The 21914-nt window shown below is 51.6% G+C and overlaps 1 protein-coding gene and 1 pseudogene across 1 annotated transcript; one reads left to right on the forward strand and one right to left on the reverse strand.

The window, feature by feature from the left end:
• Positions 1-5092: 5092 nt before the first annotated feature.
• On the reverse strand, positions 5093-10599 carry LOC121145136 (B-cell differentiation antigen CD72-like). The gene is made up of 8 exons (XM_040963906.1): positions 10483-10599; positions 10181-10285; positions 9111-9206; positions 8701-8775; positions 6783-6940; positions 6368-6462; positions 5657-5787; positions 5093-5410 (listed from the first exon to the last, which is right to left on the reverse strand). Exons 1-8 carry the CDS (start codon positions 10559-10561, stop codon positions 5397-5399), a joined length of 753 nt encoding a protein of 250 aa, XP_040819840.1. The 5' UTR covers positions 10562-10599; the 3' UTR covers positions 5093-5396.
• Positions 10600-18138: 7539 nt separating this feature from the next.
• On the forward strand, positions 18139-18975 carry LOC121144946 (annotated as a pseudogene).
• The last annotated feature ends 2939 nt before the right edge of the window (positions 18976-21914 follow it).

Here is a 21914-nt window from a genome sequence, read left to right on the forward strand (position 1 = left end):
CTGGGAAAAGCAGGGAGTTGGTTTTTTATGAGCCTGCAGAAAAGAACCAGCCCTGGTTCCTGCTTGAATTTAGTCTAAGGATGCCTGTTTTGCGATTGTGACCTCCAGGTCCCTCAGAGAATACATCTCCAACACTGTTGGGTGTGTCTGTTTGTTACAGCAGTGATAGCTGCACTTCCCGAGCATCAAAGAAACATGATGCAAAGGGAAGACAATGATCTGGCAGATTAAGGCTGGCCCTGCCACTCTGGGTGGCTGGACAAGTCGCTATTTCCCACGTGCACAATGCAAGACAGTCTAGATCTCAATTAAAGGCGTACATGCTGGAGACACGGTGAGCACAAACTTTATGACAGGACTCTGTGAAGTCAGTCACCATCCGTCAGAGTGGAGGGAGAGACACGGGTCACCCATGGCTCAGTAGGACCTTCACATTGGAGTCACTGCAGCCAGGGAGTGCCGAGGGTCCTTGGGACTTGCCCCGGGGCCTTTCCTTGGTCCAGTGTTGAATGGTGACAGAAAGCACCTTCATCATTGCTGGTGGCACCAGACTGAAAGCAAGCTCAGAAGAGCCACAGGATGCGAGTGACATCAGCAGGGAAGACACCAGCTCCAGCCACAAAATGAAATGTGGCAGAGATAATTGATTAGGGTTCACTTGTATTGACGAATGAAGTGTGAGCACCGTAATAAAATGGCCTCAGTGTCAAGTGGAGGGAGTGCTCACTTAAGTAGAATTAATGGTCAGAACTATCAGAGTGAGAGGTGGCTAACAGGCATTTACACTGCAGGGATTTTAGACAGCACAGCTTACTTGTCCTACAAAGTACAGTTCAGTGAGCTTTTGGCTCATTACAAAGTATCCATGTACCTCAGAGGTTTGTTTTGAAAGGCTGCCCATGGAACTACAGCTTTGTTCTCAAATATGTCCACACCCACACCCCTCTCCAAGGGGCAACCCCTTGCTGTTGAGCTAGTCCTGAACCCTAATTCTGCTTGGTGACTCACACCCAACACCATGACCTCAGGGGATTGAAATACACAGAGGTGAGACAGGTGTTATGGCAAGCAGGCTGCATGCCTCCAAGGATATACTGGGTTGACAATTTCCTTCAGATACTCTGAGGGGACCCCAAAATCCCATGTTCCAGCCCCCGAGAGGCACTCTCTAAGTAGCAGAGCTGACATGGTGCCCTCCCCACCACATCCCAGCAGAATTCCCAACTGGAAACTGACATGTTACTTCTCAATGCTTTCCGATGGACCCTCCTATAAGAGCTGATCACCTGAGTACCAGCAAATCAAAACTTCTCACCTCAGACTGAGGTGAAGGTTTCTAGGTTGAAAACAAACGGGGAACTGCATGCCTCGGGGCTCCGTGGAGGCTGAGGCCCTGACTGCTGGGTGCTGGTGGAAGGAAACCCCAAGCAAGGCTGTTTGGAGGTGCCTCCCCTGTCGCCACAGGGCTTTGGCCTGGATGTGCCTGCTTTCTGCACCCTTGTGGGGGAGTCACTGCAGCCAGGGAGTGCCGAGGGTCCTTGGGACTTGCCAGGGAGTCTTTCCTTGGTCCTGTGTTAAATGGTGACATAGAAAGCACCTTCATCATTGCCAGTGGCAGCAGGGAAGCACAGAAGCACAGAAAGACCAATTCAGGATACAAGCGATACCAGCAGGGACTTCAGCAGCTCCAGCCGTTGAATGAAATGTCACAGAGATAAATGACCAAGTCTGGCCAATATTCAGTATTGTAGTGCTGTGCTCCAAGAAAAACATGGCCTCAGTGTGAAATGGAGGGACGCTGCTTAAGCAGTTGTTGGGCAAAACTTTCAGGGGAAAGGCAATCAGCAGGCCTTACACTCAAGGAGATTCAATGAAGTCAATCCATTTGTCTTACAAATGAGAGCTCAGTGGACTATTATCCCATTGTAAACTATCCCTGTGATTGGAAGGTTAGCAGCAAAACGCTGCCCATCGGGCTACAGCTTAGTCCAACTATGTCCACAGCCACACCCTTTTCCAACCACACCCCTTGCTGCTGAGCTAATCCTGGACCCTAAGTAAACTCTATGACTCACATCTTTGCCACCCTTCCTCTATTCCTAAGGGATTGAAATAAACAAGGGATGAGGCAGGTGTTGTGGCCACATGGGATTCCAAACTCTCTGCCCCAGGAGAGCTCGCACAGTGCCTTCCCAACACACTTCGCAGAATACACAAAAAGAAACCAACATGATCTTTTCCTCAAACATCGCCAGTGGATCCTTCTGTGTGAGCTTATTGTCCAAGTACCTGCAGACATGGTGAAGGTTTCCAGGCTGGAAAAGAAGGAGTGCTGCACCCAAGGGGGCCCCTCTGGAAGCTAAGACCCTGGCTGTTGGGTGATGGGGGAGTAGGCCAAGAGGAAGGCTGGTTGGAGTGTGCCTTTGTCTCACCGCGGGACATCAGCCTTGCAGCACCCAGATGGAGGACGACTACCCACTGCCTTTCTTAGTTACAGCCATTCACCACTACACCACAAACACTTCACTCCCCTCCCAGAACTGGCCTGGTCACCCACAGTTGTCCACAGTGGTCCCCAAGTGGTGGAATGGAGATGGCATATTCACAGAGAGAATGAAACTTCCTCTTACTTATCCATCAGATGGAACACAGCACTTATGCTCCCATCACCAATTTCACCCAGCACCTGGAGTGGATCCTGTAACAGCTGTCTGAACCAGCCCCCCACACCAGGAGTACCCTGATGTTCAATCAGGGTAAGCAAGTGGGACCTTGACCCCCAGGAAATACCTTTGCCTCTCTCCTCCTCAGAACTCACCAGCACAACATGGGGGAAGTAGGTTTCCATCATGGCAGTGTGCCTAGACAGCATCAGGGGGCCTGGGCAATGGGGTGGGGGCCTGGCAGAAGGACCCAGGCAGGCAGAGGGGGTTGAGAGTGGTAGGATTCCAGGCTGGCATGCTGACGTGGTATGATGGTGGACTGAGCTTGTGGACTCATTAACCTGCATGTGTCCTGGCTGGGAAGAAAGATAGAATCCCTGGCCAGCACATGTGTTGGAGGACAAGCCCTGGAATCCCAGGTGGACAGGTAGGGTTCCAGGCCAGCAAGCCATCATGCCAGAGACCAGTTGGGGAACCCATGTCCTTGCCTGCCCAGGGGCTCTGGATTGATCAGGGAAATAAGAACAGGATGTGTTAGGAGCGGGGACTGCTGAGGGAGTAACTTACATGTGAGGAATGGCTTCTGGGAGACTTTTACCAATAAGGCCATTCTATTTACAGGTAAGTGAGGGGGCTGAGGCCACATGGTTTACTGGAGGGAAGCTGAAACATGTTTCAGGGTCACACTGATCTACTTGCCCATGTGGGAGACCTGAGTTAAGCTAATTAGCATCAACCACCATTGACCACCATCCATGAGTGCATTCTGAAGTTAGGGCTGAGGGCCTATCTGGCAGGGGCAGATCACAGTACCCACAGTGAGTGTTGAAACAAGGGACGGGTAATGTTAGGCTGGGGCATGAACCAACCATCACACAAGAACTAGGTCTAACCTGTGGGACTGTGGTATCCACTGGTTTGCTCAACAAGGGGGATAGGTGACAGCCTAAGCTACACATGAGTATGGAAACCCCTGATACCCATGGATACTGGGCTTCCCGACAGGCAGTGCTGGCCCAGGATGTAGTAGTATTCATAGGCACACCCAGGGGTAGGGTGTGGAATGGGCTGGGCTGTAACATCCACCAGCAGATGCATGGGCAGACAGGGTGACAGACTATGTGGATTAAGGACCTAGCACCCAGTGGCACATGTGAGATCTGGGTTGGGATGTATGCCTAGCAGGGAAAGTTGGGGACTCCCCTGATGGAGCTCTGGCTGGTGAGCACATGAGTCATGGTTGGATGATGGACAGGCAAGACTGCTCCACTTGTCAGCAAGTGTGTAGGCTAGTTCTGAGGGGAGGTGAAGCAAACAGTGCAGGACCAGGCAAAACCTTAGCAAACTGGCATGTGCAGGAGGCAGGATGTAGTGTGGACCATACTGGACTAGGCTATCATACCTACTAGTTTACATGAAAACGGGGATGAGGGCCAACTGGGCAAAGCTAGGCTGAAGCACCTACCAGCAAGTTATGGGGCTGGGTGTGGGCTGGGACAGGACAGGCTGCAGCATCTGATGGAAAAGGCCAAGATCGAAGATATGCTATGAAGGCTCTGTTAAAGCAGCCAGCAGCATGCATAAAATCTGTTGCTGGGAACGGTCGTGGTCTGGAAGTTAAGGGGACGTCCTGGCTGTGTTCTGGTTCCTGCTGAAGAACACCAAGACCCATAATAGGGCTGTGAACTGGGCTTAACATAGCTGAAATATACCTTGGTATGGGTGTGTGACTGAGTTTGGGGTGTACCAAACTGGGCTAGGCTCCAGGACCTGCTGGTGCTCACAAGAGCCAGTTGAGCATAGGATAAGATCGACTAGGTCTCAGCAACCATGCAAGAGCTGGGTTTGGTGGTTAATCAGGTGTGGCTGGACTATAGCACTCAACAGTAAGAGCCACAATATGGGTGGGCTGCTAGAACAATGCCGCTCTACCTGCCAGGATGGGAGGTGGGCCACATCAGGCTGGGTCAAGCAACAACCAGTGTCCAGGAGATCTGCCCCTGAGGGAGACATGATAGAGGAGCTTGAGAAACTCCTCTGTCAGGATGCAGTCCCTACAGGTGAGTGCAAGAATCAGGACTGGGTACAACACAGACCAGGTTACATTACCTGACAGTGTATGTAGGGGTCAGAACTGGAGGCTGTGTAACAGGCCAAGCCACCCACGCCCAGCCTGCAGCTGACAGGGGCAGTCTCCTAGCAGTGGGGCCTTGGGGTTTTAGGCCTCCTACTTTGGCCTTCAAGACACACCTGCAAGCACAGAGTGCCAGCCCCGGCTAGGCTGACTGGCTCTGCTCCCCTACAACGGAGCATGGACTTGAGGGACAGACCACTTGGCCAATCCCAACCCAAAGCTTCCTCTCCTATGTGGCTCATCCAACCAGACACAGCATTTCTGACACACAAAAATAACATGTGCAAATTGATTAAAGCGATTTCAATCAAACTGTTTAGCTGGCTCCAGGCTGGCCTCATCCACTCAGCCCATGCGCCCTCCTCACTGCCCCCACTCCCATGCCACTGAGACAGATTCTTGAACACGTGATCTAGAGTCCCTTCTAGAAGCTTCTTCACCCTTTTCCTAGGAACACACCAGTTTCTTGGACAAGGTTTGAAGCAGGCAGAGTGCTGGTGACAAGTGTCAGGAGTGGGTCAGGCTTTGGCTAGGCACTGTCCAGTTATGACATACTGGACATTTCAGGCCCCAGGTCAGAGGAGAAGGCCCTGCAGGCTCTAGGCATGAACACCTGTAAGAATAAAGCATCAGTGAGCTCCACAGCTGGCTGCCTTGATGGCCCCCACTCAGCCCACTCCACCTTGCACCCAGCTACCTGGACAGCTACTTCACCAGTTCCCTTCAATGTTGTCTTACATGTCCCTGCCCCTGCACATGCCCACCAAGGCACAATTCCTCCCCCAGGAAGAACTTTTCCCTCTTACCTCTGGGACCCCAACATATACCCTTCTGCCCCAGACCCTTGCTCCACTCTTACTTGAATTCTGCAAAGAGTAGCTCCCATATGGAAACCTGAACGACGCCATCTCACAGATGCAGGGGAGAGGGGTACTGCACGCCTTTGACTTCAGAGACCACGATGAGCTGTAGTCTATCATGGAGCACCGGCTGGTGGGGAAGTCAATCAAGTGATTACTGAATCTTCCCAGCCCAACCTTCCCTCAGTATCCTTGCCTGTTGGAAACCTGACCCATTCCTAACTGTCCAGATCTCTAGATGTCAACCAAAGATGTCTGTTATTCGAGGTCTGCAGGAAACACCCCAGTTACTCAGAAACACAAGCAAGTGGCCACCTTGTCTCAGGACTCACCCTCTGCTCTAGTTCCTTGACACTGCTCTAGCGCCCCCAGTGGCCCTGACTGGTACAGAGCAGCCTCAGTTGGGCAGGTGTGTCTAGGAATGCCCAGGTTGGAATGCCCAGGTTTCCCATCAGCTGTAAAACTTGGGTGAACTTGAGCTTCTCCCTCTAACTATTTCATTGTTTTTAACTGCACTAGGGAATTCTGGATACTAAGGAATAAAGACTAACACTCCCTAAGCATTTGTAAATAGAGGAAACAAATAGGCAATTGTAATATTAACTGATGCCAACTTTCAGGTTCAGGATCTGAGGAGGAAGTTACCTTGGTATGTTATTATTAGGAAGTAACATAGCGCTGGAAACACTCGAAACTCCTGATACACTCACCCTCGATACCACAACTGGTCCCAGGTGAAGCTGTGGCCAACCCAATATGGAGTTTTCTCAGATAACTGTGACAATAAGCTCTTCCAGGGAGAACTCTGAAGAAAGATTCGGAGAGCACAGGTGTTTGGACAAAAACACACAGAAAGGATGAGCTTCCGAAAGAAGGCTGAGCCTGCCTGTGGTACCAGAATGCCCACAGGTGACCAGGTTCTGTGGTCCTCAAGGGCCACATCTGAGCCAACAGACTTCCTACCAGCACTGCCTGGTGAAGACGGGCTGCCCGCAGCAATGTGCTGCAAGACAGGAAGGGTTACTGACCACTCGGTGCTAAGGGTCGAGACTGTCCATGTCTGCCAGGCCACAGGGTCAGCATGTACTACTGATCCTGACCTGATGGAAGACTCCCCGGACTTACTTCTGAATAATAATAATTCCAACGATTGTCTCTGATTGTGGTCAGATTGGACGACAGAGATTTGCAATACTTCTGGCTTTCCTGCCAATCCCTCTTAGTGAGTGAGATGTGAAAGCATCTTCTCTGGATCAGTACCCAGCCCACCACACAGCAGGTGTCTAGAAAGCAGGGAGAGTGTGAGGGCAAGATCACCTAGGATGAAAGTGACATCCCCATAATACAGCTGCTACACACATCCTCCTGCTTCAGGAGCCACCACCCTTCAGCCCCCAGACCTCTCTGCAATCCTCCTTAGCCCTGCTCTGCCCCCTCCACCACAAAATAAAAAATCCATGCCCTGTCTATGTGTACTCAGTAAAAGGCCATCACACTTAGTGGCATGACTTCCTCACACTATGAGAGTTTCCATAGCACCCGTGTCTACCCATCCCACCCCTCCTCAGTTCTGAACCTTTGCAGTACACCCCTAATTTTGTCCAGTTTCACCATGGCCCCACAATAATCCACTGGGCTCTCGCCCCTTCATTCTTCTCTTTTGCTACCTAAGCAGTTGCCACCACACATTCAAACCATTGCCACATGGATTTCCTTAACTGTGATCAAGCCACTAGAATGAAAAGGCCTGGATGGGATGTTATGAGCAGATTTTTATTTGTGAAGGACTTTCCTGCCTCCAAAAAAAAAAAAATGCTGACTAGGGAACAAATTCAAAGTTAGTGATAGGCAAGACATCAAGTGGTTCTGCAGACGTGGCATTGCAGCCTGCAGCTGGGATCACAAGATGAGGGCTTCTGCCAAGGCAGGAGGAAGGAGACATGCTGGGAGGGAGCTGCACTGGAAGCTGCCCAGGGCACCAGGCAGTGCTTGGTGACAGGAGTCTCACACCACGAGGCAGAATGACCCCCTGGCATGACGCACCTATGCTAGTCAAACACACGAAGGACACTGGACAAAGGAGTGAGCAGTTGGGTGATGGTTGGACTTCAGCACAGGCAGGGAGAGAAGTGAAGACAGGAAGCAGCTGACAGGCAGAGAGCAAGAGAAGGCACCAGCGATTTACAGGCCATGAGGTGGCAGAGGTGTGGGGTGAAGAAGCTGTCATCAGAGTAGGCAGTCACAACTGTTCTTTCAATGAAGGAGGAGTCAGGGATGCTGTGGCAATGGGGTACAGCCCTGGCAAGGGACTTTACAGCACAGAGAGGAGGATGACTCAGGAAATGACAGCTGGAGGTGTCTGCATGCGCTCTTCCTGCCCCTCAACAGCTACAGCCTAACCCTGACACACTCCCAAGCCCTCCCCAGGACAGTTCCAGTGACTCCTGGCACTTTGCCTGTAACCCCAGTCTGCCTTGGCCTAGCCTTTCCCGCCCACGTGTCCCTTCTCCCTTTGCTGCTTTCAAAGTTGATATTCCCAGGCAGGGAAGAGGGTCCACCGCACCATCAACTCCAAGCCTCCCAGCTTCCCACCTCCCTGTGAATGCCCAGGAGGACTTCAGCCGCCTTGCCCTCTAGTGCCCTGCCCTGAGCAGCCGAGCTGATTCTTCACCTTCAGTCAGACTCTAAGGGAATAAGGACTAAGTGAAGCTCTGTCCTTGAAACCATGGGAACCAACTTTATGAACAAGTGCCAGCCATTCTAGACCACTGCTATGGCATCAGTGGAGTGAAACTGATTTGCACTGCAGACTGCCCCCCTTGGAGATGACGGGAGTTCCCCTAGTTTCAGTGTAAAGCTTCATCCTTCTCTGTTTTCTGGTGGCAACAGCTCTTGCTAGCCCCAGCTCTCCTCCACTTCCCTTCGCTACTCCACTTCCCTTAGCTTGCAGCCTCATGAATACTCCCAGAACTCTATGTTGCCTCTCTCAGAGCCAATCACACCCAGCAAGCCATTTGAGCTTCCTCTTGCCCAGAGCAGATACCTTGTGAAGGGCACATGAAGAAGGGCCTCAGCATGTCCTCAAGGTGGCTCAGTTTCTGTTGGGAAGCCTGCAGATCTGGGAAACCACATAGAGACATTGGAAGAGGGGAATGTGGACACCTGCTGCAGCCATGCCCTGGAGCCCCACCTGGCAGTGCCCTTGACCCCGTTCTGTGTCTTGCAACTGTTCCCACCACAGAGCTGAACTATGACTTATGATGGCTGAGGAAGCTTGGTGTTGAAGGAAGTTAAGGTGCATGCGAGCTGAGGGCACTGGGAACCAACCCTAAAGCTAACAGTGTGAGGGATGTGGCTGTGGAGTCTGCTGGGCAAGCATAACTGAGGTTGGGAGAGCAGGGGACAAGGAAGGAGACTTAGGGTAAGTGGGGAGCCAGGGTCAGCCATACTCACATTGTACACTCAGGCAGGTGATAGCCACTTTTAACAGCAGGCAGATGACAAGCAGACCCAGCAGGAAGTACTGAGAGCACCTGGGTTGGCCATGGCCTTCACAGAGCAAAAGAGGAAAACTGAGGGACTGGGGCAGGATTGGGGGGAAACCCTGAGGACAACATACCTAGGAGGTCCCTTCGGAGGTGAGTGGTTGGGCAGTGGCCAGCACCCTATGTCTGGGGTGATTTGAAGGAGAAAAGTGAGAGTGTTTCAGGATAAGGGCTGGGGGTGTTCACTGCAAGGCAGGTGGAGGGTCATTGCCTGGTCGCAAGAGGAACTAACAGTCATGGGAGAGAGGAAATGGGTGCAGAGGGACAGGAATGGGGATGTCCCGGGGGTGGGGGATGTTGTGGGGTAGGGGACAGGCTCATCTCTGAGAAAGGGACGCTGAGAGGCCACATGGGCTCTTCCTGCTCCTGACTCTCCTTCCCTTTGTGAGGTTCCCACACATCTGATGACACAGCACAGCCCATGACTGCTGGGGACAGGAGCAGAGGTAGCAGCAGGCCAAGCCATGCAGTGCCCCAGAACCTTCCACCAATGAGAACCCTCAGCCCATGGCCCCACTGCTGCCCTCTGCCTGCAATTGTTCTCATGCCCTGAATACTGGCAGGGCTTCTGGGATTCCACCACTGGACTCCCTTGGCTCCTGACCGGCTTTCTCCCCTGATCTTCCTCCAGGGGACCCTATCATCAGCCTCCTGGGGTTCCCTTTAGGGTTTCCTCAAGGTGGAGAGGCATTGACCCCCCCCTCAGCCCTCCTCTTTATTGATCACTGTCCAATGTCTACCTTCTGATTTTCAATGCTGGACTCACCATTCCTCATCTTGGCTCAGCTCCCTGAGGCAGTCCTAGGTCCAGTGTCCACCAGGAAGCCCACTTGGCTTTGGGATGCTGCTGACGCCTGACTCCAATTGTTGTTCTTTTCCCTCCTAACCTAGCATAGCATCCTCTGAAGACTATTGTGTACTCTACCACTCCACACACAGCCGTCCCCACCTCCACACAAGTACTCTGGCATGCCTTACCTGCCTGATTCCCTGGTCCATGGGACAGCTCCAGGGCTGTGGGCACTTTTGTGTCTGATGGCACCTGCGGATTCTCATAGCTGAGCTCCCCATCCTCATCAGTATCTGCAAGAAGGGAACAGAGGACAGGGGAGTGGGGAGAGGAGAAGAGAGGAGAGGAGAGGAGAGGAGAGGAGAGGAGAGGAGAGGAGAGGAGAGGAGAGGAGAGGAGAGGAGAGGAGAGGAGAGGGGCAGCCTCACAGCAGTGGGGCTTAGGGCTGGGGTTTTGTGGGCTCAAAGGAAGGTGCTGTGGGTGTCCTTACCCTGCCCTGAATTGGACACGTCTTTCCTTAGAGAGGCCTTCAGCAATTGCTGGTCTGCATAGGTGATGGCCGCTGCCATGTTCCTTCACCCCTGCTCTCAGCCCTCTTTGCTTGCTTACCTAAGCCCCTCTACTCTCCCACCCTGCTCACTCAAGAGCTCTGAGCTCCTTCTGTGACTGCACTGCTCAATAGTTGATCCTGTGACTTGCAGTTACAAAAGAGGAAGATGGAAGTGTGCCTCTGGTAGATGGGTTCAGTGAAGCAGAGGCATCGTTGGGCCCTGGGCTCAGGGCAGGGGGGACACTGCAGCCAGAGTCCAAGGAGGGCAAGTTGGATATATTAGATACACATCCACTTCAACATGCTGCTCTGTCAGGACTGGGCTCCAAGGCTGCTTCACTGCTGCTGACCGCTAGGGTGTGTACTCCCACTTCAAAAACATTCTTGGGGATTGAATGGCCTTGGGAGGAGGCACAGGGACCCACACTTTTGGGTCAGCACCCCTTGTCTCTCTGCTCCTTCCTTCCTCTCAGCCACATCAGAGCTTCTGCCTGTCCTTTTTCTCTCTGACTGATCATTCCTGTAGCCCACAGCCCCTTCCTCCATCACATTCTGGCACACCTCTGGCAACACCAGAGGCAATATGCACAGGTGGTTGGAGCAGGAAACTGGGTCCAGGAATTACCAAGGGCCACAGCCTGCTAGTGCACTGAGGTCGAGAACACAGGGAAGCCTGGGCGCTGAGCATGCAGACTCCAAAACATCGAGATTTTCTTATTTCCTTAATTTCACTGTCCTAGAAAGATTCTTCCTCTACAAAGCCCCAGCTCTTCCCACTCTGTACTTACTCAGCCCTGACAGGAAACAAGCCTTACTGAGGATGGAGGGGGTGCCAAGGCCTGACAGACCCTTGGAAGTGGTGTGGGCCAAACCAACTCACAACTGACAGAGAACAGCAAAGGGCTGAGGAAGGTCCTGGGCAGCAGTGCCCCAAAGTGCTTCCAGAACTTTTGGTTTCAAAGACACATCACCTTGCAGAGGGACTCCCAGGCCTTACATCTGGGCATCCCACTGGGAATGGATACCAAGAGGGAGATAGCTAAAACCAATGGCATGGTGAATTACACCTTCCTGATGCCAGAAACAGCTTCTACATTTGGGAGAAAAAGTCCAAACCACAGACTAGCAGCCCGTGCGGGATGGAAGGGACTCACCCTTACCCCAGTCTGAAGAAAGGCCAGCCAGCATCAGGAAGGCCAAGAGGTCACAGGGGGCTCTGAAAAACAGGCTGTGTCTGTACTCATTGCTGCAGCCCACCAGAATGCAGGAGACTCTCCATTGGCGATGCTCCTGGCACGGCAGACAGAGGTACAGCCTTCCTAAAACACTCACCTTCTGTTTCCTGGAGCTGGTGAACATGCAACTTATTGCACATATGTACATATGATCAAGTGGAGGCCCCTTCGAGGGGGAAATTGGCCCGCTTGATCCTCATCGATCCACCAATCACACCTCTGCCAGCCTTGAGAAAAAAGAAATGGGATGAGGAATGGAGGGTTGGAGAGGTGTGAGGTGAGGATGACTCCCACAGCACTTGCTGGGTCTGCAGGTAAAGAAAAGGTGCCAGCAGTCAAGGGATGCAGGCAGCTTCTGGAAGCTGGAAAAGACAGAAGGCTGGTTTCCCATGAGCCTGCAGAAGAAAACCAGCCCTGGTTCCTTCTGGAATTTAGTCCAAAGATGCCTATTTTGCAATTGTGACCTCCAGGGTCCCTAAGAGAATAAATTCCCAGTATTGAGGATGCTGAGTTTATGGCTGTTAGAGCAGCAATAATTGTGTTTCCCAAGCTGCAGTGGAGGCATAATGTAAAGGAAAACAATGATCTGTCAGAAAAAGCCTGGTGTTGCCACTGTGGGTGGCGGGACAACTCGGCATTTCCCTCATGTAAAATACAGAACAGTCTAGATCTCAATTAAAGGCATGTATGTGTGCTAATGACACAGGGAGCGCAACCCTTTTGCAGGACTCTGTGAAGTCAGTCACCATCTATCAGAATGAAGGGAGAGACATGGCTCACCCATGTCCCTAGGAGCTTTACACTGAGGTCACTGCAGTCAGGGATTGCCGAGGGTCCCTGGGACTTACCCCAGAGCCTTTCTTGGCTCTGCATTAAATGGTGACATTGAAAATACCTTCATGAGTGCTGGTGTCTCCAGGCTGAAAGAAAGCACAGAGAGCCAACTCAGGATGCAGGTGGCATCAGCAGGGATGACAGTGGCTCCAGCCCCAGGATACAATATCACAGTCACAGAAGATCAGGGTTTGCATGTATTGTGTAGTGAAGATTTGAGCTCAGAGAAGACGTCCTTGGTGTCACATCGAGGGAGTCCTTCATTAAGCAAAGTTGATGGGCAGAACTTTCAGGACAGAGACAATCAGCAGGCCTTTAAACTCGAGGAGATTCTCGGGAGCACCATCACTTGTCCTACAAATGATAGCTCATTGGGCTATTGACTCTTTACACACGATTCATTTGACTGGGAGGTGTGCACCCAAAGGCTGCCCATGGGACTACACCTTTGTTACCAAGTATGTCCCCACCCACACACCTTTCCTAGGAACCACTAGGGTTAGGACCTCTTGCTGTAGAGCTAGTCCTGGACACTAAGTGTGCTTTGTGACTCACACTGTCCCCACCTCCTCCTCTGACCCTAAGGGATTGAAATAAACAAGTGATGAAGCACGTGTTGTGGCACAGCATGCCTCTTGGGATCACTGGCCAGACATCCCATTTGTGACAGTGGCATTTATACCCTTGAGATACCCAAAGTGGATCCCTGGAACTCCAGGAACCTGGCCCTCTCAGAAGTTCTCTACCCTAGCACAGCCAGAACGGTGCCCTCCCTACTGCACTCTTGCAGAATTCCCAAAACTAAACTGACATGTTCTCTCAACCTGTGCCAATAGATCTTCCTGTGTGAGCTGGTGGCTCAGGTACCTGTGGACCCCGACTACCTACCTCAGACTGAGGTGAAGATTCCTAGGTTGAAAGGGAGGGGGAGCTGCATGGTAGGAGGGTTTCCTGGAGGCTGAGGCCATGACCATTGGATGTTGAGGATGGAGGAGACCCCTGATGAAGGCTGATTGGTGGTGGGAGCATGTTGCCACAGGAGTTTGGCCTGGAAGTGCAAGCATTCCACACTCTGGTGGGGGACGACTGCCCACTGCCTCTCCTGCTTCTGGCCATCCACTGCTGCAGTGTAAGCACTTTGCTGTCCTCTCTGTGATGGCCTGGCTGACCTGCAGGTTCCCCAGGTGATGGGGAGGATGTGGGGTCTCCAGGATTGAAAGAGGCTGCCCCTTTGACTGCAGATCAATGAAACCCAACTCCAGTGCTCCTTTCGTCAAAATCACCCAGCACCTGGAGTGGATCCTGGAGCAGCTACCTGATCCAGCACCCCACACCAGGAGTCCCTTGGTGTTCACTCAGGGTGAATGAGTAGGACCTTGATCCTAAGGGAATCCCATTGTATCTCCTCTTAAGAACTCCAGAGCACAACATGGGGGAAGTGGGCTTTTATTGAGGCAGCACCTCCTCAGCCTCCGGAGCAACTGGACTCAGACTGCAGGTTGGCAGGATGGAGCACACCTCAGAACTCACACTCAATTTTGGTTCCAGTAAGGCAGTGGGGGCTGGTGCTAGGGCCCCAGTGTGCAATACTGGCATGGTATGCAGTTGAACTGGGCTGTGGACTCGTTAACATACATGAATCCAGGCTGGTCATGGTGGTAGTGTCACAAGCCAGTACGTGGGCTCCAGGACAGGCTCTGGGATCCCAGGTGAGCAGGTTGGGACCCAGGCCAGACTGCTCCTCTGCCAGAAGTCATGTATAGGTAACCCATTCTCTCAGATTCACTGATGGGGCTGTGTAGTGATCAGGTAAAGAGGTAAGGGATGTGTGGGAGGACAGACTGCTGAGGAAGTACATTGCAGATTCGGAATAAATTTGTGGTAAGTTCTGCCCAGAAGGCCATTGTACTTGCAGGTAAGCAAGGGGGCTGAGGATGAGTGGTTCGGAGGAGGGGAGCTGGAGCACCTTTCAGGGTCAGACAGATGCACCCTTCCACATGGGAGAACTGAGTTGAGCTTATTAGCATCAACTACCACTGACCACTACCCACTGGCACACACTACTGTAGGGCTGGGGGCCTACCTGTAAAGGTTAGATCACACTACCTCCAGTGACGATTGGAACAGGAGTTGGGCAATGTTAGGCTTGGCCATGGCATTAACCACCATGGGAGAGTATCTAGTCCTTGGGCAGACTCTGTGTGTGACAAATGGGCTCAGACCTGTGGAACTGCAATATCTGCTGGTTTGCTCAAGTGCTGGGCTGTGTGACTGGTTGAGCTAGGCATGACCATGGATGCCCCTGATATTCATGGATACTGGCTTGTGAATAGGACAAGGTGGTCCAGGCTGAAGCACCCATGGTTGCACTCAGGGATAGGGTGTATGGTGGGATATTCTGCAATATCCACTGGCACACAGAGGCCAAGACAAAGGGGACAGAGTGTGCCCAATAACAACTTAGCACCCAGTGTCACACATGAGGTCTGGGTGTGCAAGTGGGCCTGATGCAGGTACTTGGGGAATTCCCCTAGTGGACTATCCCACCTTTTGAGCATGTCAGTCATGGATGTTGGTCTGGCCAGGCAGGATTGCTCCATTACGAGCAAGTAATTGGCTTTCTCTGGGAGTTGGGAGGGAGGCAGGGGGTGAAGTCCTGGAAGTAGACCAGACAGGGCTGAGCAAACTTTGGCACACTGGCATTTTTAGGATCCAGAATGCAGTGCCAGCCATGCTGGACTAGGCTATCACACCTACCATTTTGCAAGAAAGCCAGAGATGAGGGTCAATTGGGGAAAGCTGGACTGAAGCACCCACCAGCAAGATCTGGGGCTGGTGTGGGCTGGAGCAGGCCAGGCTATAGCATCTGATGGCAAAGGGCATTATGGAAGATTGGCTTTGTCAGACAAAATCAGAGCAATCACCACCATGTACATGATCTGTGGATGTGCCTGGTTAGGGAGTTAAGAGGATGTCTCTGCTGTTTTGTGGTTTGTACTGGTGAACAATAAGTGCCAGAATGGGGACAGCCAACTAGGATGAATATCACTGTAGTGTGCCTTGCCATTGATTGTGAACTGGATCTGGGGAGTGCCTGACTGGGCTAGGCTCCAGGATCTGCCTGTGCTCATAAGAGCCAGGGTGGGTGAAGGACAGGGAGGTTTAGGTCTCTGCATTCACTGAACCATGCAAGAGCTGGGATTGGGGGTTGACCAAGAGTGACTCAGCTTCAGCACCAACAATAAGAACCAGAATGGGAGTGGGCTGGTTGGGCCAGGCTGCTCTACCTGTCAGGATAGGAGGTGGACCAAGTCTGGATGGACCAAGCACCTACTGATGTATGTGAGATCTGCCACTACATGGAGACCTGATAGGCAAGCTTGGGGAACTCCTCTGTCAGGATGCAGTCCCTGCAGGTGTGCATAAGCATCAAGACTTGGAGCAGCCCAGACCAGGCCAGGTTATAGTACCTGATAACATATGTATGGGTCAGGTCCTTGTTGAGTGGCAGATGTGAGAACCAAGACAGTGTGCAGGACAACCTGGGTTGGGCACAACACCAGCCAATACAATAAGGGACATGACTGGTCACAGCCTGGGCTGGGTTAGGTGGCAGCACTCACTCACTCACTCACTCACCAACATGAGCAGCTGGGGCACACTGGGCCAGGCAAGGCTACATAACCTCGAGGTGCAGCCAAGGTGGGGCAGGCCATGCCAGATTGAACTGTAGCACCCACCAGCACATGTGAAGCCCTGCCAGGAGGAAGCAAACCTGAAGGGGCCAGCAAGAACACCCCCTGTAGTGTCACTGATCCTGTGGTGAGCTGGTGGGAACTGGGACTGGGGACAGACAAGGCTAAGCAGTGGTACAACACCCATTGGCCTGCATGTGAGCTAGATCATGGGGAGAGCAATGCTGGACTAATTGAATGTATCCATAGGTGGTACTCGCATGAGCCAGAGTAAGTGCAGGCTGGTAGGGCTTTGCTATAGCATTAGCTAGCAAGTGCTGGGAAATCCTTTCAAGCTAGACTACAGGACTTTCTGTGAAGTGTAAGATCTGGGACTGGTGGTGGGCCTAGCAGAGAAACAATGGGTACCTTTCTTTTGGGCTGAAGCTCCCATCAGTGAGCATGAGAACCACGGCTGGGTGTGGACATGCTGGACAGATTCCAATAGAATCAGCCAGCATAAATATGGGCTGGATATTGGGGTTGGTTGGTCAGAGATAGGCCATAGCACTGACTGATGTGTACAAAAGCCAAATGGGATGTGGGACAAATCAAGCCCCTCTGTTGCACATACCAGAATATGCAAAATCAGGGCTGGGGTTGGCTTGGTTGGGGATTACTGTGGTCATTCTGACCAGGCTGCAGGTTCCACTGATATGTATGTGGGCTGAGCATGTGGTGAGCTTGGTTGTGCTGGGCGTTAGCATCCACTGGTTTGTGTAAGAAATGGGGCTGGAGACCGAACTGACCCAGCAACCACAACCACCAGTGTATGTGCAGGTTGATGTGAATGAAGGACTAAGCTGAACCCTGAATTGGCTAGCACACACAGGAACTGGTCTGCGGTCACCTCCGACTAGGTTTCTTTGGAAAATCCCCTAACTGAACCACTGGACTCAGAACTCTAACCACAGGAGAATCCCAGGATCTACGGGCTCACAGTGAAGTACATGTGTTGGAATAAGGCCTCCTTAGCTGCTGAAGACAATATAGTGAATGGCATGCCCAGATGCACATACGGGATTTAGCAGTTCATTGAGGTCTGCAGAGGAGGTCTAGTACCATAGCAGAGGATGGAGGACAGAACAAACTGGATAACTCTCCAAGCCAAGCATTGATGATAGTAAGTGTCTGGGTGATTACAGATTATGTCAACCAATGGAACTGGAAAGGATTTTCTATTCCTTAAATCAATGAAATCAACAGCATTACAGAACTATTAACCACTGGAGCAGAACACTGGCACCAAGCTCAATACCAGGGACCCTGGGATAACATTGGGTTGCTGTTCCCCATCCCCAGGTACTGATATGTTTGGGGTGCTGGGTGTGGCTTTTCCCCTTCTCTCCCCCTTTTCACCCAGACACAGGAAGAATAAAAAGAATTTAAACAAATCATTTCATCTACTTCCCCTATTCCTCAACCCTTCCCAAGCTAATCAGTGGTCCACAAGGGCATCATTCTTCTCAACTATGTAAATATCATTAAAAATAAAATAAAAAGCACCAGGGAACCAGTGGATTGTACTTAGTGGTAGAACAGGCAGGAGTTGTTAAGGGGGTGGGGGTTGGGGAAGAGTGCAAACAAGATGATGATTTCCAAAATTTAGTCTGAAGAAATAGCAGAAGGGAGGAGGGCTAGGGGACTAGCGGGGTTGGGGGTACTTCTCTGAGCTCCAGCCCACCAAGGTCCTGGAGGATAAGGGGACTCACAAGGGACTCTCATCAGGGCCGAGAACGGGGCTCACAAATTCCTCCCTCTACAGGGATGGGCAAGGGGCAAATTCCTCCACCATGCTTCCCAGGTCAGATTCTCAGCTTTCCTGAAGCAAGTAGAACTCTTCCTGCCACAATCACCAGAATCACCCCCCCGAGAGTGGGGGGCTATCTATCTGAATTGTCTCCTTCTCACTAAGGAAAGACCTAAGGGGTGGAAAGATCAAACTTCTGGACACACTCAACAGGCCTTTACCAACCTGTCCCACGTACCTCCATCACTGCTGCCCTGGGTGACCACCCTGGAAAACCTATAGCTGAGCATCCTTGACAACAGCTGCCACTCACTGCCCTCATCCCCTGAGCTCCCTGGGCACATGGAGATTGTACTTCCAGGCACCAGGCTTCCCAGTATGGCACACTCAGCCAGGGAGAGCACAGAGTGTGAGGGTAGCAGCCCGGAGAAAGAACCTCTGGTTCCAGTCCCACAGCTGCCCCTGGCCATGACCACAGAAAAGTTCATCAGCACTTGCTCTTCTGCCTCCCGCTCTGGGCGCCCAGGTAAGGACCTCCCTTGAACAATAAACCTCCACCTGTGGTATTGAACACACTGCAGGCCTGGGCTGGGGAGCCCTGGCATTGTGCTCAGCATAGCCTGCCCCAGGAGGTGGTAATGGAGTGGATAGAACATTTGCCGCAACCTGCAGCTCTTCATGAGCCCAAGGATGGGCTGCCCTGTCCCACACGCTGCCTTGGCCCCTTCAGCTTTGGCTTCCTGACCATTTGTCCACCCTCAGCGCAGACTGTTGCCCACTAATGCAACCACAACTTGAGGCAGGCAGTCTCCTCTGCCACCCAGGGCACCACGCCAAATAACACACGCGCAGCCTGCTTCTGCCGGGAGCACAATCTTGATGGTGAAGCCTCGGGGATCTTAGGCCTCCATCTTTAGCCTTCAGGACACACCTGTGAGCACAGAGTGCTGACCCTGGCCAGGCTGACTGGCTCTTCTCCCCATGTAGCAGAGCCTCAGCATGGACTCGAGGCACAGAGCACTTGGCTAATGCAAGCCTTGGACTTGCTCTCCTGCGGGGCTCACCCAAACACACACAACATTGCTGAACATGAGACTAACACATGCAAATTGTTTAAATTGATGTCACTCAAACTGCTTTGGCTCTGGTCTGCTTTCCATCCACTTGGCCCATTGGGCCTTATCTCCACTCCCATGCCACCAATGCAGGTTCTTGGCCAAAATGTCCAGAGTCCTTTCTAGAAGCTTCTTTATCCATTTTCCAGAAACACACAAGTGTTGGGCCAAGGTATGAAGCAGGCAGCATGCTGGTGACAAGTGCCAAGTGTGACAAGCCTCGGCTAGGCACTCCCCAGTAAGGAAATGGGCACTGTAGGCCCCAGATTAGAGGGGACGGCCCAGCAGGCTCTTGGCATGAACACCTGGAAGAGTAAAACACAAGTGAGCTCTACAGTTATTCCCATCTAGTCCCCTTCAACCAGCCTCACACCTGCTCCCAGCTCCCTGGTCAGCTACCTTCTGAACTCCCTTAGGTGCTCAGTTTTCTCATGACCCTCCCCATGCTCAAGCATTCCACAGTCCCTCTCTGGAAAGAACTTTACCCTCTGACCTCTGGGCCACTCCCCTCTGAACCCCTACGCCATGGACCTGCCACACCACAGCCCTTACTCCACTCATTTTGTTTAAAGATTTATTCATTTTTATTGGAAAGTCAGATTACAGAGAGGAGGAGAGACAGAGAAGACGATCCTTGCTCCACTCTTACCCAGATTCTGCAAAGAGCAGTCCTTGTCTGGAAACTTGAAAGACACCATCTCACACATGCAGGGAAGATGGTTACTGCACACCTGAGACTCCAAGGACCATGATCAGCTGTACTGTAGCATGGATCACCTGCTGATGGTGTATGAAATCAAGAAAATATTTAATCTTCCCAGCACTTCAGGCCTCTGGTCTTTTTGGAATGTTGACCCATTCCTAACTCTCCTGCTGTTTGGATGCCAAGTAGATATGTGGGAGGGTCAGTTACCCGAGGTCTGCAGGACAAAAACACCCCAGTTACCCAGGAAGACAAGCAAAAGGCCACCTTGTCTCAGGACTCACCCTCTGCTCTAGTTCCTTGGCACTGCTCTAGCGCCCCCAGTGGCCCTGGCTGGTACAGCGCAGCCTCAGTTGGGCAGGTGTGTCTAGGGATGGTGAGTTGGAATGCCCAGGTTTCCCATAGCTGTAAAACCCTGGCTGGATCTCAGCTTCTCCCTCTGAACTAGGACATAGAACACAATCTAATAACTGTTTAATTGTTTTAACTGTGTCAAGAACTTCTAGATACTAGGAAATAGAATAAAATTAAGACTCCCCCACAATGTTCTGAAATAGAGGAAAGCAAATAAGTGATTAGATTGCTAACTGATGGAAACATTCTGGAATCAGGAGCTAGGGAGGAAGTCACCTTGGATGTTTTTTTGAGGAGATAACTGGAAAAACTCAAAACTCCTGGCAAATTCACCTCTGTTTCCATCACTGATTCTTGATTAAGCTGTTACCAACCCAGTATGAAGTGTTCTCAGATAACTGCAACAATAACCTTTTCCATGGAGAGCTCTAAACGACACAGCACAGGTCTCTGGCCAAAACTGCATGACACAGGAGGAAGACTTCCAATGACAGAGCCGAGCCTGCCTGTGGTACCTAAATGCCCATGGGTGACCTGGTCCTGTCTCCTATGGGCCACATCCCAGTTGCTAAGAGTTCCTGCCAGCACTGGCTGGTGAGGAGTGGCCACCTGCAGCACTGTGCTGTGAGCATGGAAAGGCTACTGCCTACGCACTGCTAAGGATGGTCTACATCCGTATCTACCAGGGCACGCTGACCAGTGTGCACTTCTGTCCGGAACCAATGATGTGTCTCTATCAAATGGCATTCCCTTTGGGTTTACTTACTTCTGAATAACATCTCTGGATGGGTTGCTTCTTCTGAGTAACTCCAAGAAGTGTCTCTGACAGTGGTCAAGTCAGACGACAGAGATTTGCAATATTGCTGGCTTGTCTGTTAATCTCTCTTAGTGAGTGAGGGGTGAAAGCATCTTCCCTGGGTCAGTATCCAGCCCATCATACAGCAGGTGTCTAGAAAGCAGGAAGAGTGTGATGGTAGCACAGCCTGGAAAAAACTGATGCACCCTGCCAATCTGGCTGGTAACCACACCCCCTTGGATCTGAGGCCATACCCCTTGTGTACTTATGGTCCCAGACATTTGTAATTTTATTTGGCCCCTCTCTGCCCTTCCACCATGGAAATTTTTCTATGTATATTCAGTAAGAAAATATTTCACATTCAATAGCATTACATCCTTACATCCCAGTAATTTCCATAGGACCAATGTTTCTATGTTTGCCCCTCAACTCATTGCTGAACACTTTGCAGTGCACTCCAAATTTTGCCTGGTATCACCATGTCCCATGAACATCCATTGGGCCTCTCTTTGCTCCTTAAATCAGTCCTCACCACACATTTATGTCATTGCCACATGGATTCTTTAACTGTGACCAAACAGCTAGAATGACATACATCATCCAGACTGGGATGGCGTGAACAGATTTTTGTTTGTGATGGAACAATACCAGCTCCAATAAGAAGCATGGTTAGGGAACAAATTCAAACATAGGGATGGGAAAACTTCAGATGGCTCCACAAACTTGGCAGTGGAGCAACCAGTCCTTAGAGCAATAGATGAGACCATCTGCCAACATGGGAGGAAGATAGGGTGCTGTTTGGGAGCTGTTCAGGGCACCAGGCAGGGCTTGGTGACTAGAGCCTTGGTGGT

The sequence above is a fragment of the Ochotona curzoniae genome, unplaced genomic scaffold (genome assembly GCF_017591425.1).
Source record: "Ochotona curzoniae isolate NIBS_2020 unplaced genomic scaffold, NIBS_Ocur_1.0 scaffold_3208, whole genome shotgun sequence".
Lineage (NCBI taxonomy): Eukaryota > Metazoa > Chordata > Mammalia > Lagomorpha > Ochotonidae > Ochotona > Ochotona curzoniae.